Below are 17,732 nucleotides of genomic sequence, written 5' to 3' on the forward strand. Positions count from 1 at the left end.
ATGTGAAACATTTCTTTCCATTGTGAAATCTGAGCTGCATTAAGCTGAAATGAAGTGTCCATAGTTGCCACAACTGAATCTGTAAATTTTTTACAGCAGTTGTATCACGCTGAACCCTTTGTGAAGTATTTAAATTCATTATACACCGACTTGCAAAGTGGGGAGTATATAATGATGGTGTTAATTCTTCCTTTCACTACACAGGGGGACCCATCTCTTATCTGTTACCCCTCCTACACCACTGTATGGCATTCAATGAAACTTTCATAGAATCATGTTACATGTTCCCATTGTGCACCTGCTACTTTAGATTGTGATCCAAACCAATTTGGGGGTTTCACATAGCACAACACAGGCTTTGTCATTTGCAAATATGGGATGACCCATCTCTTATCTGTTACTCCTCCTACACAATGTAATGGAATTGAATTGAAACTTTCACAAAATTATAATTACATATTCCCATTGTGCACATTCTATTTAAGATTTTGATTCGAACCAATTTGGGGGTTTCACATAGCAAAACATGGACGTTTGTCATTTGCGAATATGGAGACATGGGGGGACCCCATCTCTTATCTTATACTTCTACACCACTGAATGGAATTTGATGAAACTTTCACAGAATCTTTATTACATGTCCCCATTGTAAACCTCCTATTTTAGATATCAATTCAAATCAATATAGAGGTTAAAAGGTGCATGATATTAAATGGTGGAGTAGGGGTAGTGGATATTCCTCACAGTTTTCTAGTTTTAAATAACATTAATTAAGAAACTACAGTAAAGCACACAGCACCTCATTTTCTTGCTTCAAGTCCCACAACATTTAAACAAAGCAGAATAAACAAAATATATATAATTTAAGTCAAGAAATCCTCCAAGTATTTTCAAATTTTCATTTTATGGACAGACAGACACAAGTGTATCCTAATACAAGTGTGCATGTGTCTAATGATAGGCACATAAAAACAATAAAATCAGAACACCATGTGTTTATTTGGATAAAAAGCTGCTCTTTGCACTAGTATTTACAAATAACATCACAAACACATAATGAGAGAGAAATGGTGCTTTAATCTGCTAGTCCCTTATGCCAATAAATCATTCTTTTAAACTCAATATTACATACAGTAATATTTGAAAATCCAGAATCCTTACACATTTACACCAATACACATACATGTATTTATAATTCCCCTTTAAAAACTGCTTTCATTCCCAACAATTTTATGTCTTCTTAAAAAATAATATTTTTGATTGAATAAGTTGTATTTTATTGAATGAATATGCATACATGTAATACATGATGTAAAATGAATTTCCACATAAATGCTTCAGTTAAGGTACAGTTATTACACGAAAAAAATGAAGTATGACAATGTCCTAAATGTAAAAAAAAACTTGATTTATACAGTCAAGGGCCATTTCAGCCCATTCCAAAGAATTTGACAGATCTGTCCATACTAACTGATGCGATGAATGAAGAGTTATGTCCGAACCTAACCCCTGTGGCCATTGCTGTGTGGTCGTTAAAAACAGATAGTTCCTGCCACTGTTTGCACAGGTACACTCTGGAAAAAAAAAAAAAAGAACATTTGTACACCACTTCCAAATAAAGCATAATGAAAAAAGCCATGAATCCAACAAACGTGTTTAGAAAATGGGTTTACAGAAAAATAAGATTTTCACTTTGTTGTTACATCATATGAGAAAATAATATTTTTTGGGGCATTACTTGTATGGATTGTAACTATAAATAAATCTGGTACAATTTTTACATATATGCAGCAAAATTTACATTAACGTTATGTTGAATAAAAATGACCTACAAAAGAAGCCTGGTATAGGTCAATTTCTTATTAATTTTCTAAGTAGCACTCCAGTTAAGAATCATGCAAAATGTGATTCATGGGTGAAAAGCCTACATATTTTTATTTTTGATATTATGTTTACATTGCCACAGTAAAAAGAAATTAACATTCGGTTTTTCATATAACCTGTGTTCTTAGGAGATAAAAATCATATAGAATTCAAAATTAAGGGAGATAACTCTATAAAAAAAACACTCAAATACAATGGAATCTATTGGATTTTCAAAGTTGATTTTCTCCTAAGAGCAGACAGATTGGAATGAATAATTACACATTTCATAATATAGACCCATAAGACAACTTAATTACAAAAATGAAAAATATATAGCCTTTTTTGGGGTGTATCACATTTTTCAGATTTTGCATGATTCTTAAAAAGACTGCTACTTAAAGCCTGTACAGATGCCATGTTCAGATTACCCCTGGGCATCTTAATATACATTCAACAAAGTATACCAGAGAATAGGTTTATATTTAAGAAGTTCATTGAGAAATTCACCTTTGTTTAAAAGTGCCAAACCAACTGGAGTGAAAAGTTCAAATTAGACTTAATTATAATATAGCTGAAATACTCCAAAACAACAAATACTATGTACTTAGAAAATACTGAATCTAAAATCTCTGTTCCACCCTAAAAGATAACTTTATGTATTTTTAAAAATCATATAGACATTTGTTTTACATATTTGAATTTTGTATACACTACTTTAACAGTAGAATATTTTCGTACTAGGCCAAAAAAAAAGTATATGTTGGTATCCTGCTACACTATCTACCCTACTTTTTGGTGCATACCCTAAACATTTTATGGCAATTTTTAATCAAGTATAGTAACAGTCTAGATTGTTTCCCCATTATCTCAATGTAAAAGGTTTTTGAAAAATAAAATAATTTACCTACCTACCCTATTTTTTTCTTGCTGGTAGCAGGAAACAAAACTATTATTTTCTTTTTGGCCTTACACACAAGAAAAAAAGTTTAATTGCTATACAAACCTGATGTCTGATCCAGCCACAGCTAAGTAGGTTCCACTCTGATCAAAACTTAGTGATCTCACCTATAAACACACAAGTTATTGTTATCAAAGTATTAAAGATAAAGGCATAGACCAGAGGGGTTTTAGTAGGATAAGAAATTTATCAACTACTTAGAAATAATACTGGACATAATAAAGAAATAATACAAGGATTTAACTCTGCTAACTTTTTAAAATTTGTTCTTCAGTACCCACTACCATGTTTTGGTATGGAGTTTTTTCCATTAATTACCCGATAAAGCTTTTATTGTAAGGATGTTCCAGTATATGGTGAAGACACGTTTTTTTGCCAGGGACTCACCTATAGCAACAATTTTATACTTGGTCCAAAAATCTGATTCAAAAAGTCAATGTCAACCATCAATGTACATATATAGAATTTAAGAAGTGCCTTCCCTCTTAATGGAATAGACCTAACTGCTTTTTTTCTTTATATTAGAAGTTTCTCTGAATCCATATTGACACATTTTTAACAGTTTTCAAATATGACTGATCTTGTTCATTTTTTTCCTGCACCATTGCATATTGTTCCAAACACTAACCTCATACTTATCTTCCAGGGAAAGGGTCTTGAAGTTCTTCAGCTTACGTAAATCCCAAAGTTTAACAACAGAATCTTCAGCAGAAGTAGCAAGGTAGTAACCTAATTGAAAAAAAAGAAAGGACATGTACATAATATGTATTTCAACATTACTGTTGTATACCATATCTACCAAAAAAGAAATGTAAAATCTGGTTTAAAGAGGTAGACCTAGGGTAAGGGTCACAATTCTTACAAATCATTTGGAAGGTTTGTATTTGGCATTTTACATCAATCTCGCGTAAGCATCAAAGTAACTTGGACTGATTTCATTCTGTTTCAAATGAAAACTCGATAGGCTATGGTGAAATTGAATATGATACAAACATATCACTGATTTCAAGAGTTATGTCCCTTAGTTACCCTAGGTCTATCTCTTAACCCACCATTAACTTTGGAAATGCATGTACCAAGTCAGGACCATTGTGGTGGTTTCCAACTTTTCATGTTTAGCTCTGATATTATCGATATAGTCATGCAGACTTTACTTTCTGACTATTCCTTTTGACTATTGCCTAGAGTTTATCAGTTTGGTAATTGTGTTTATCAGCCTCAATTAATATGCCTATTCCCCATTGTTTAGTTCTCATGCCTATCATTTAGAAAAACAAAACATAAGAAAACAATAACAACAATATGGACCATCTTGCCATCTAAATGATCATTATACTTCAATACCTGAAAAATATCCTAAAGGCATTCAAAAATAACATAAAACATATATTCTTCCTCCTCAATTTAACACGCCTATAATACATGTATATGTGGTATTCATTGAAGCAATTTTATGCACTCAATACAATGGTCATGTATGATGTCATATAAATTACATTTTTTAATTGTTAATCACATTTGTATTAAACAGCCTGTAAAATGAATTGCAAAAAAAAAGATCTATTTCATCTAGTGATTGTGCTTGAACAGTATAATTACTAAACTACTCAATTGTAATCTAAGTTCAGGTAATTATTACTTACCTCTTCTCGTTAAGTTACATTTTCCAATGAATGTCATATAACTTACCATTTTCAGAGAAAGCAATACTAGTGATGGGTCCTTGATGACCAGGAAAGTTGGCCACATTAGCTCTTTCTTTCAGATCCCAGATTTTGATCATTGAGTCTTCAGTTCCAGTACCAAAAATCAAACCATCAGGATGGAACTGGGCACATGTCAAAGCTTAAAAAACAAACAAAACATAAATTATTTAAGTGTCAGTCTCTGTAAGAATTAGGCAGTGGGTGAAATAAGGTATGAAAAAAAAACACTATTTTGAAATTTTAATTTGACTATTTGCACCACCAGAATATAAAAAAATAGGATATTTTCCATATAATGTTTGTAAATTAAGTTACAATTTCATTCTAATGCACTGAAAATGAAAATTTTAAGGGCAGATAACTCTGTCAAAAACCTGATTTCTAACATTCTACTGAAAATTTTTTGAGCAATTCCTGAGATGCAGACAAAAAAAATGGTCTTTTCAAATAGAGAGCATCATCCTTGAGTGATATTACATGTCAGATCAGTGGGTTTTTGACATGCATGTTTCTGATTTTTTCCATTTTGCCTGATTCTTACAAAAACTTACACTTAATGATATCCACTGGATTCAAACTGTTTGTGATTATACATCATATGACAGGGATTTCATGCATTTTAGGCAAAAATCATACAAACGCTGCTTTGTTCTACTCCCAACATGCTGAACCCAATTTTATTCTTGTGCTAACTCACAGAAGCAACAGACCAAACACATGAATGCCACTTTACCCCAAAAACAATAGCTCCACTCGGAACAAAACCGATTATCACTCTATTGGCTATATATAATATACTGGAATCAATTATAGTTCCCTATGCAAATTTAACATTTTTTCAACTACTAGTGACACATAACTAACAGTTATACAAACTACTTTCATGTCAATTAGAGGCACAAAATATAACTTTAGAACCAATTATTTAAAAGTTCTCCATAGACTTACCATGCTGTGATTGGGGATCATTGACCTTGGTTAATACTCTGCCTGTTCTCAAATCTGAGAATGCCCAGTGCTGAAATGAAGATCCACATTAATATGTTAACTAAGATATGTATAAATATATTAATTACTTGTAAGATTGGCACAAATATGTATATTTAAAATTTTCGAAAACTGATCACTATTAATGAGATCACAACTGAAAGACAGGCCCATGTTTGTGAAATAAAAGTGTAACAGTCATCAAGTAATCATGCTAAATTTCAAATTTGATGTCCTAAAGACCCAATAATCAAAATTTAAATTTCAACTTTTAATGTGTATAATATCAATTTTTTGCCCCATGTTATATGACGTCACTACAGTACAGTCATCAAAACCAGAAAGAGCCTGATTTCCATTCTAATATCATACCGTATCAGTAGATGAACTCAGAAGATAGTCTCCAGTGGCATGTAAACTGATTCCAGTAACAGGTGCATCATGAGCTCTGATGATCTGGGCACACTGGGCTGTCTGAACACCCCAAACTCTGATTGTACAATCCGGTGAAGCAGTGAAAACCAATTCCTGAAAAGATACATTGTTGTAGATCAGTTAAAATGTGTTGTTTTTATAAATTATATTTAACATTAACGGCATTCACTTAGGTAATTGAAACCATCTCAGAATTTATTAAAGTTTTGACTTCTTTTTAACTTTATTTCTTATATTTACATTACAACTGAACCTTCAATAGCTCATAACAAACATTCTATACAACTGATTATTATCTGTCAAAGTTTCAGTGAAAGTACTTTAATTCATGGGTATCAATTTTTGTCGAATTGGGAAGAAACATAAATTTGTGATTTCTCAATTTCATGGTTTTCAGTTTATACACCTATGGAAATATTCTTTTTGTTGGGAATCAAATTTCATGGTTTAGCCTACCCACGAAAACTATGAAGATTGAAACTTATGAACAATAGTGCTTCCACAGTAACTATTTTGGGCAAATTACAGTGTATATGTCATGGGTGCAAAGCTTGTCATTCAGGAACTCATCTCCTATTGCCCACTACAACAAAAATTAAACCTATATATTTGAAAGGCACAGAAGTTTATTTCCATGTACAAGTGTTCTCGTGGCAAGCACAAAAATTCTAAAATTCTAGAGAAAGTCAAGGTCATAAAATGTGTTTGCAGCTGTTGACCTCAAAGTTAAAAGCATAAATATCCTTCAAGAAAACATAAACGTAGAAAAAGAAATAAAAGGTATAAATAGTGACCTATTTAAGTTTCAACATGACATTTGTGTATTTACCTCATCAGGATGATAAATGACACTGGTGACCTTCTTAGAATGACCTTTCAGAATGGCCATGACCTGCTCTGTGTCCTTGTTGAACACTACTGCATTCTTATCATTACCCCCTGAAAACAGAACAAAGTGAAAGTAATTATTCACAAAGGAGGTGCAGAATGAGTGAATACATACAGATTCTCATCATTACCACCTGAATATAGAATGATATTTGCATTACATAAGGTAGATTGTACTTAAAACAGTATACAACCTGATACAGATGTCTAGTACTACTTTTTTGTGTACATTACATGTCTTTTGAAAAGTTTGTCATTCAGGAACTCTTATTTCCTAACGCCCACAGCAAGAAAAATTGACCCTACACATTTAAAAGTAAGGCAGACAAATTTCTTATGACAAGAAGTTTGTTTCCAAGCCCAAGTATAAACAGTATACAACCTGATATAGATGTGTCCTAAGGGTGTAATGATAATAATTCTAAAATGCAATTTTTCTTTTTCAATTCATTTATGTCATTGTTGTTGGTTTAATGTCAGTTAGTGTACAATGTATGTAGACATGTCATTGAAAGAGAAAGTTACTCTTCATAAAAAAGGTAAGCAAAATAAAAGAGGGCCAAAATGGCTTTAGTCGAGACAGCATAAAAAGTCCAGAATTAGCACATATATTTTGAGTTACCTCCACTTGACATTATCATAATGTATTCAAAATTTGAAAGTTTCATTGTTTGAACAGATTTTGATGAATAAGGTAAACAGATTCATTAACAAGTAAGTACACAAATTGATTACAATATTCAGGAAGACTAAGTCTCTATCAAATGAAAATGCCAAATTTTTATATAAAACCGATAATACAGCCAGTGGTATTGGTGTATTATAATAGCATTACCAGTAACAATTCTAGAAGTATCTTTAAGACAGACATCTAAAGACAAGATTCCAGGTACACTTGCACTGTGTAATCCCTAAAAAATGAAAAACAGATTTATTTTAACTGAACTCTTGTTTTGTTTAAGTACCAGTCTATATAAAATTCAGACACTGGCAATATCAAAGCAATTCATGGTTATGAAAAACCCACAGAACAAATGATTTTTCAATCTACATATGTTATATTTCTGTGTAACAATTGCACTGTCCATATTAACATCTGTACTTTTGAGAAAATCATACATTTATCTCCCATTAAAATCAACCAAATCAAGAACAATAACTCTTGCAGACTGCCAATTTCATATACAATCTATATATTTTTTTTCCTCAAAAGCACAATGACCGAATGAAAAGCTTAGACTGGCTTTGTAATAAGTAATTATTTCTGAACAAGAATTTAAAATGAGTGCAATGGGTTTTCGACATGCATGAATCACCTCCTGTCTTGATTTTTAGAAAGACTGCTACCTATACTCGGCGTCACATAAATAACATACTGTTAAAATTTGAATAAAAATATTTTCTACGACTTTATTGACACCAACCGTCGTTTAAATTGTCTTAAATGACTTGCTCATTCGTTTAGCCAAACAGCTTCTCAAAAACAAGTCGCTTATTAGCTTAAATCATGCGTAACAAATCCTTACGGGAAAATCCCATACTAATATCCGCCATGTTGGTTTTTACGGGACGATTTGTTTACAAACGAAGTGCGTAAGTTCCCGTCGAACTCCGGTGACAATCGTCTGCTTGATCAACTTCTCGGTATTATACGTTGTTCGCGTAAAATAAATCCGAGATATCCGAAATAACACCGAATTGCATTCTGGGTTCTTCGGTTTTTGGACAAACCATTTAAACGTAAACAACATCTCCTAGCAACCCGATCACTGTAAACATGGCCGACTTTTTACAATGTAAATATTGCCACCTAGAATTAAAATCTGACCGGAATTTAACGATTCAATGTTTAGGGAGAAGCCGTTTGGCTAAACGAATGAGCAAGTCATTTAAGACAATTTAAACGACGGTAGGTGTCAATAAAGTCGTAGAAAATATTTTTATTCAAATTTTAACAGTATGTTATTTATGTGACGCCGACTATAATAACAATGTGACAATTATATTCAGAACTACACAACATTGAAAATACTGAAAACTCAACAAATTTTTTTTCAATGCTTTTTGAGAAACATGTATCTGTGATATATACCACAATGCATTTCAGAAATTATACATTTTTAGGTTTTCCACATTATTGCAAAAATTTAAACAGCATTAAGCCTAAAATTACAGGAGGTAAAAATGGCTCTAAGCAACCAGAGGACACTGTACAATGTATTTCTTGTATGCTAACTGTGTGATTTGCAGTAATAAAGCAAGTCTTTGGTATGATTTTCCAAAGATCTATGCAAGTACCCAATGACCAACCACATACAGGCAAACATGTATGTTACTATTAAAATAATACAGGGTAGGAAACTCACTCAAATTCTAGCAAGTCCTGAATACAGTTTTTCAATATATTTACTATATGGCTATATAGATTTTTGCTATAATTAGCCAGCCCTGCCAAAAAAATAGCCAGTCTCAGGTTGGCAGACAGGCTACTATTTCTAACTCTGAATAATACCAGTATAATAATGTTCAGATTGGCAAACTTTATAACATTTTTCATTAGGATCATCCTAAATATTGACTTACTGTATGTGAAGCTAATTGTCTGTATGTCTTTATATCTTCCACGGTGGCTAATCCTTCTGGTACAGTTTTTCCTCTCTGTGAAATAAAATTGAACAGAAATATAAATGAGGTCTTCAACTTCTAACCCTCTGCCATTTATGCAGGGATCACCTAAAGGGTGAATACGGAAAATAGCTGCTCTATTTCTCCCAAGAATCCTACAATTTTGAAAATGGTAGGCAATGGACATTCCTTTTAACCCGCTTAATAAAAACTCCCTTAAGAGTTTTAACTATATTCTATTTTACATAAAGAGTTTAAACAATGATATATGAATTTTATGATTAGGTAACCCATCATACAACAGTCTTAAGTGACAGAAAGCTCTGAAAAGCTGTTAGAGAGTACACAAAAAGAGTTTTTAAACAATAAAAATGATATGGAAACCTGTTAATTCAAAAGCAAGGAACGACAAAGTCTTGTCTTATTTTGTTATGTTTATAAGAATGCTCTCTTACAAGTTTATGTGTACCTAAATGAATAACATAGTATTGATTAAAAAGTAGTCAAGGGAACCAAGGTTATAGGTAATCAAAAGAATGTAATCCAGGGACAAAGACCAGACATGGAAAACAGACATACACAACAAAGAACATAAAGTAACTAAAATCATACATACAAAGTAACAAAAGCAAATGAGCAACTCGGACTCCACTAAAACTAGGAGCATGGACTAGGTGCACCGGTAAGGTAAACGTTCTCTGCTTTTCTAGAAACATCCGCTGAGTTGCTCATAAAAAGTCAAGTCCGGGGTAGACAAACGAGGAAAGGAAAACCATGACCCGTTGCATAAATCAGTTTTCATGGCGCAGATGGATACACCATAACGATCCATGAGTTCATGATGACGACCATAAAACTTATGTAGTGATGACTTCAATCTTGTAGCAACATAACCCTGTTCCAGAAGCCTATTTGTTAGAGTTCTAGCACGATACAAAATTCTGCGTAGTTTCGGCAAGCTCTGGCAAAACGTATGAGTGGTGATATGAACACTCCATACGTATGTGCTGAAGGGATGTTGCTAAAGATGAAAGGAAAGTTGACAATTTTGACATAAAGTTTGGTCAATAGTTTTTCTTTACCATTGATTTTGAAGTGTAGGTCAAGATATGAGGCTGACTTCACAGTGTCTGTAGTATCCTTTATCTCAAGTTCTTTTGGGTAGATGCAATGTATCAAATCCCGGAAATTAGGATTGTTTAAAGATAATACGTCATCTATATAGTGGAAACTGAGATTAAAGGATCTAACCAAACGATATTCTTTCGTTTGGATCAAATAAGCTATAAAGTCAGCCTCATAAGAGTGAAGGAACAGGTCAGCAAGGAAAGCAGCACAATTTGTTCCCATTGGAATGCCGACCGTTTGTTGAAAAACACATCCACCACACTGGATAAATATGTCGTTGATTAAAAATTCCAGCATTTTGTAAACATCTTCCTCTCTAAATTTGGAAGATGATTTGGAATTATTTCTTACAAAGTATGAGGAATCTCTACAAAGAACTATATATTTGTATCTAGGTGTACCATCTTTTTTGGAATAGCAACGATGTATAATGTTTTTTTAAGTCGGGATTTTAACTGAGTATGGGGAATAGAAGTATACAGTGTTGAAAAATCATAGGTTTAATGCTATTATATTCAGTCTTGAACTGATTGTCTCCAAAACATCTTTCGAATTTTTCAGGATCCACATTGAATTAATACCACTACGGGAGTAACAAGTGTTGTGGTAGGACTGCAGACCCTCTTTGACAGTTGTGAGTATAGAAGTTAAAAGTTTTGAAAGAGGTTTGGTGGTACATTTTGCAGATTCAGCTATGAAACGTTGTTTGTATGGATTCTTGTGGAGTTTAGGAATCCAGTACATAGACGGTAAATCACAATCATCGTCCTTGGTAGAGAGACCAAAAGAGGATACCACAGATTTATGGTTTTCCACAATCTCTTCTTTGGAGAATGTGGTAGCAGTATAGGTCTTCTCACTGCTATTATTTTCTACATCTACCTCTGATAATAAACCTTGGATGTAAAACGTTTTGCAGACAAAAACAATGTTGTTTTGGGCTTTGTCGGCTGGTACGCCAACATACTTGTCATGTATAGTAGACAATGTTTTCGTTGATGGTTAAATCTCCTGTAATGACATGACCAGAAGGACCATATTTGAATAGAAAGTTTTGCAAGAACAGTAAAATCATAAAATTTTACCTTCTTTCTTTCTGCTGTCAACAGTGTGGCTTTGTCTTGTAGCTGTAATATAATTATTTAGTGAAACTCATTTCTACAAATAAACAAGCTTGGTGCTTTTATTCACTGCAATAGGTTTAAGGTACAAGTTTTGAGATTAATTAAGACATAAACCACACAAGCTTAATTTACTTTAAATATTTGTAATATCTTTTCATTATAAAAACTGTTTCAGAACATGATAAAAACTGACATTTCATTAGTTTACAACTGTAGGTCACCTACGTGGCAGGCTTGTAACTGCTCCAAAACCAACCCTGGAGCTTTACCCAGGGAAAATCCACTCCCCAAAGACTAAATTAGGACTTACATGTATATAGCATCTATATTATTACAACACCTGTCATAAGAAAATAATTCATTCAGTTTGAAATTGATCTGAATGAAATACCAACTTATTTTGTTATCTCACTTGACATTTTTAGTCAGTCACATTTGAATTTATACACACCATAAAACACATAAATAAAACAGGTGTGGTTTGATATATATCGACCAAAGCTGATGGTGATGCTTACTTTTTGAAGGACTTCATCACTCATGCCAGCCTCCTCCATAGGTTCAACAGCTTCTTGACCAGCCTCTGCTCCAATGGACTGAAAAATAATATTCAGTTAGTTAAAAATGCTTACACATTAAATCAATGTAAGCAGTAAGAAATAGAGCAATAAACCCCAACTTTGATAACTGCACTAATTGGAAAATCCACCATCTTGTTTGTAAAGCAACACTGTTATTTACAAATAATAATGTAAATAGAATTTACTTTGAAAACTTAAGTATAACATGATATTTTGTGAATAGAAAATATTTTGTGGTAAAAAACTTCAGATTATATGTCTACATGTACAGCAAAAAAGTAAGGTTTTAGAAAAAAAATCTCTAATAACAAGGACCCCCCTGGTTAGAAAGCAAATGACTGATTTGACTATGTAAATATTGTGATTCTGGATTAGAAGTCACTGTATTCAAATTTCGAAGAACTAAATTGATGAATATGAATATTTCTTTATGGTGCAACCTGAACATATATTTTACATTTTATTACATGAATAGTCAGCCAGATTCCACAGGCTTATGATGAATTCAACTTACAATTACAAAGCATATATTACCATCTTTATTTTAAAGAACTTTAAAAACTGCTTGAAAAGAATTCTTCTACATACATGTACATGTTAAGTAACTAACCCTGATGAATACTGAAAAAACTTATGATGGTGTTCATGTTATGCACATGTTATTCAAAGTTTTTAATCTTTTAAGAATACTTATCAAAGAAAGACTATGCAATAATGAACTCACTGGTTGTGGAGCTGGTGCAGCATAACTTCCAGCGGTAATTCCTGCCTGGGGCTTCAATGTAGCCAAAGCTAAAGGAAAAGGCAAAGATCATTTCATTATTTTTTAACATAATGATTGCAATTTTAATATTAATAAGGAAAATGGCATCAGAAAAAACATGGTTGTTATCAATTAACAGATTATTGGTGACCATTTTCGTTTGATCACTTTTCATATTCTCTCCATGAAAACTTGAGTGAAAAAAAAACAAACAAGCAAATGTATTATTCATCAAGTCATTAGAAGAGAAATGGAAACTACATTTAAAAAGTTTTGATGATAGCAACTTTATTACTTAGATATAAATACTTAGTTCTTTTTTTGGTCTAGTTTATGTAGACGTACTTGCTTGACTAGAGGTTTAAGATGGGAATTGTGCAAACTAAGTACAAGTAGAATTCAAATGAAAAATTGTGACTTTGTCATCCATAATTTATTTTCAAACATATGTAATGACCACAAAAACAAAATCTACCCGTTTCTATCTTTTTTCATGTAGTTTTCTTCTTAAAAATTGTCGTGTAATATAAAAACAGACAATAGTATAAAGTTTACCTTCTCTGGCAGCTGTTACTTTCTTTGTCAAACGAGCAATTTCAAACATATGTAATGACCACAAAAACAAAATCTACCCGTTTCTATCTTTTTTCATGTAGTTTTCTTCTTAAAAATTGTCGTGTAATATAAAACAGACAATAGTATAAAGTTTACCTTCTCTGGCAGCTGTTACTTCCTTTGTCAAACGAGCAATGACACGACAAGCTGCATCATGCTGGTACAGAGCATGAGATAACTCTAGAATAAACATGATCAATCATTAAGTGTGAAGCAATTCAAAATACACTATTCTTAATGCACACCAAAGAAGAATCTTTTAAGTGAGTTACTTTATCTCGTAAGTCAAATCATTAAAAGAAAAATTTAATTATTTTGTACAGGTTAAACTGGATGTTATTTGCATGTATGTATTTAACACTGCACTTGTTCAAGTTACATGTATGACTCTTCTATAAAACTTCATAGACTGACTGAACCTTTTATTCCTATTTACATGTTCTGAGACAACTGTAGATTTATATCAAATAAGCCTTATTCAAGAACATTCTTGCGTTCTATTTGTAACTTCAAAGATGTTAAAATCTATCAGAACTACTTGGCTGAGGAAGCTATTTTAAATATGGGCTGACATGGACATTTAGCAGGTATTACTTCATAACAAATATACCTTGTCTGGCAGTTTGCAGTTGCTGTCTGAGAGTGAAGCTGTGTAACATCTGGGCATCCTATAACAGAATACTATAGACATTAGCTTAATTTCACAGAGAGTTTGGAAGATGAGCTCTACCAAAGAAAACATAAGCAGGTAGACCTAGGGTAAGGGACATAACTATCAAAATCAATGATATGTTTGTTTCATATTCAATTTCACCAAATTAAGTTTTCATTTGAAACAGAATGAAATCAATCCAAGTTACTTCGATGCTTACATGAAATTGTGTAAAATGCTGAATACAAACGTTCCAATGATTTAAAAGATGTGTCCCTTACCCTAGATCTACCGCCTAAAGACCAACAATCTTCAAAATTAAATGAGCTGAAGGACATACTATACATACAGCTTTAATAGGGCAAAATTGGTTACTGAAAAATTTTAGCAGTTCAATTAGAGATAAAAATATTTAGTGGGTCTCACTCGTAATGATCTATCCCAATACACACACATGCATGTTTAATATTTATATGTTCAGGTACATAAACAAACATGTCTGTTTAAAATTACACATATACTTATTAATTGGGAAAAAAGTGATTATGTGACAGATACACTGCTAAAGATGCTTTAGTCCCAATGGTTTTTGTCAAACCAATGATTTATAATTCTACAAACCCATTCATCCTGAAGTGCCTTCAAAATAGCAGGTATACTGGTGGCTGATGCAGGTCTAGGTTTTACCAATGGATTAGCTGAAATAGACTTTTCATTATGAAACTATATTTTCACACAGAGAGCTGTTATTACTTTAGAACTTTTTACCTAAAAATTGTAGTTTGGCAAATATTGTATGATAGGTCATGTACATTTTGTATATGTAGGTCATTTATTGTTCATTTTCAGTTTTTAAGTTATAAAAATTACAAAAATTTCAACTTCACAATCCTATTCTTGGTGCAAAATGTACATCATGGGGAATTGTAGCACACAGAAACTAAATGTAATTTTTTTATTTCAGTTATACAAACCTTTAATTTCAACAAGATTTTCAATAGTTAAAGGTTCTCCATTCATGGGATCAGCACCATTTTCTTTCACATATTTCTCTATCAATCTTTTTTCATAAATATGTCCTGATACTGGAGATATTACTGGCTGTTCTGGTACTTCATTGCTTACTGGAAAATAGCAAAAAAATATCCAACCCAAGAAATATTGGTGAAAATTTCAAAATGTTTTCCAGCAAACTGACCCCTTATCAACACTCTAACAAAAGTAACATTGAACTATCATTTGTTATTTTTCATACTTGGATACACATTGCTTACAGTAAAAACAACTTGTCACGGCTTTATGCAATATTTAATATATAGATATATTGAGCCTTGAAGCAAAATTGTACTTTATGTGATGTTTTAAACTGAATAAGAAGCTGCTGTGTTAATGAAAGTGAAACACGCCCACAGGCAACAATTTGAATTATGTTTGTTGGAGGCAAACATGGACACTATCAGTACTTGACACATACACGGAATGGTGGGTTTACGATTCATGCTATGAGTACATCTACATATGCTCAATAACTGATATGCCACTATCCCTTCTTATATATGCCAACATGTTCTAACAGATTTGAAAGAAAATTTGTATTGTTTGGAAATGGTGATATTAGAGATAGTTTCTCTGAATGCCCGCACTTATTTACCACTATATAGAGCCCACTGATGCTTGCGACCAGTAGTATATCACCCTAGTACTGTGTTTTCCTGAGTAGCAGTATATCGCAGTAAGGGCCTAAGGCATGAGTTGCCATGTTGTTTTCATTTTTGGGGTCCAGAAATTCAGAAGAGATGGATTCCCCTCCCCCATAAAAAAAGAAATCCGGATTGGTCAGATAACAGAAAACAGACATACATATTTTTTCTGCCTTAACTTCTATGAAACCTGATAGTGATATACATTGTATATACATGTACCATCTCAACTCGAGAGTCAGATCATCAGGGTTTGTTCTGAATTTGTGAAACTGTAAGTCTTGTCATTCATGATTTTATCAAACACATTTTGGACAAAGACATTTCAAATTGTTTAAGTTACTGGTTTAGGTTAGATTAATTTAAACAGTAACGTAAAGAAAAAAACGTATGCATCATGTGTACCCGGCATGAGAGGAAGGTACGAATGCATATTCTACTATATAAGAAGGGATAGTGGCATATCAGTTATTGAGCGTATGTAGAATTTAAATGCAAAGAAATTGGTGCAACTAATTTCTTCTAAACGCTTTGAATAGTTATAATAAAGTGTTTTGTTTGATTTTTCTTACTTGCACAGCAGAGCGCCATTTTGAGAAAATCACGTGACAATGTTATAATTATTAAACCAAGCCCGGGTGTATGAATCCGGTTTAAAAAAAAGTTCTACCTAAAAAATCAGGTAGGGGTTGCATGACTCATCATTTTCAAGATAGTCAATGAAACTGCTCAAAAACCATTGTTAGGTCCTAAAACAACTCTTCCAATGTTCATTTCCTTGGTTCTGCTATATATCGTAAAATATTTCTGGCGAGCAAATTTCCCGTACTTTTCTACTTATTTCCGATCAAAAATATTTGAGATGAATCACTCATCGTAAAGCTTCCGTTTTGTATCAATACAGAGCATGCAATATACAAGTTTAGTCTTTAGATAGCAAACGCAAATCGAACAAAAGCAAACAAACAAAAACAAATGAACAAAAACAAAAACAAAAACAAAAATAGCAAAAGCGCCAAAATAAAATATATAAACAATATATTTTAAGAGAGGAGAAAGATGCACCCGTGCGGCGGCTAAAGGCGGAAAGATCTCACTTGGCTTTCCCACTGCCGGTAAATGTACTTTTAAAAAAGGAAAAAGTGATACGTAATTCAGATATTATTGGTCGGGCTGCATATTTAATAATGGGAGCAAGCCCCTGCATGTGCTTAAAGTGGATTATTTTGCACGAAATTTCGACTTTATAAATATGTCGCAGAATTTGCACGACTTGACATGTACAATTATTTTTTTCTACGCCTCTCTAGCAAGAGATCTTATTTCCATCACTACTTACAAATCTTTTTCACATGTTTCTTTGCAAATGTTTATTGGCGTATTTCGAAATTGCTAAAATATCACCCTTCAGAAATGCATGGAAAGACTCATCTACTTCTTACATATGATGAAAGAATTCCTGACTAGACATCATCATACGTTTCGTAGACAACACGGATCTCTTGAATATGTGGTACTGGAATGAAGGTCAGGCATCCATAAATTCTGGTAAGCTGATATCCATATAAATATGAGCAATTGTATATAATATGGGAAAATCGGTAAAACTTTCATGACAATTAATGGGCGGGTCCAGGTATCTAGATTAAGGTTTGGCATAAACAGAATTAATTGCCGAGCGACATCGAGGAGAGGCAAGAAAAT

The 17,732-nt window shown here is 32.7% G+C and overlaps 1 protein-coding gene across 1 annotated transcript; it reads right to left on the minus strand.

The window, feature by feature from the left end:
* Positions 1-980: 980 nt before the first annotated feature.
* Positions 981-16,651, minus strand: LOC148607500 (pre-mRNA-processing factor 19-like). Its single transcript, XM_088545466.1, has 17 exons — positions 16,601-16,651; positions 15,303-15,452; positions 14,950-15,026; positions 14,287-14,344; positions 13,773-13,856; positions 13,023-13,090; positions 12,236-12,313; positions 11,679-11,720; positions 9,424-9,498; positions 7,676-7,751; positions 6,782-6,891; positions 5,890-6,045; positions 5,479-5,548; positions 4,514-4,669; positions 3,453-3,553; positions 2,870-2,931; positions 981-1,574 (listed from the first exon to the last, which is right to left on the minus strand). The coding sequence occupies exons 1-17, from the start codon at positions 16,617-16,619 to the stop codon at positions 1,430-1,432; spliced, it is 1,527 nt and encodes a 508-aa protein (XP_088401592.1). The 5' UTR covers positions 16,620-16,651; the 3' UTR covers positions 981-1,429.
* Between the last annotated feature and the right edge of the window lie 1,081 nt (positions 16,652-17,732).

The sequence above is a fragment of the Perna viridis genome, chromosome 9 (genome assembly GCF_037379345.1).
Source record: "Perna viridis isolate PV_CMFRI_1.1 ecotype Kerala chromosome 9, ASM3737934v1, whole genome shotgun sequence".
NCBI classification, from domain to species: Eukaryota; Metazoa; Mollusca; class Bivalvia; order Mytilida; family Mytilidae; genus Perna; species Perna viridis.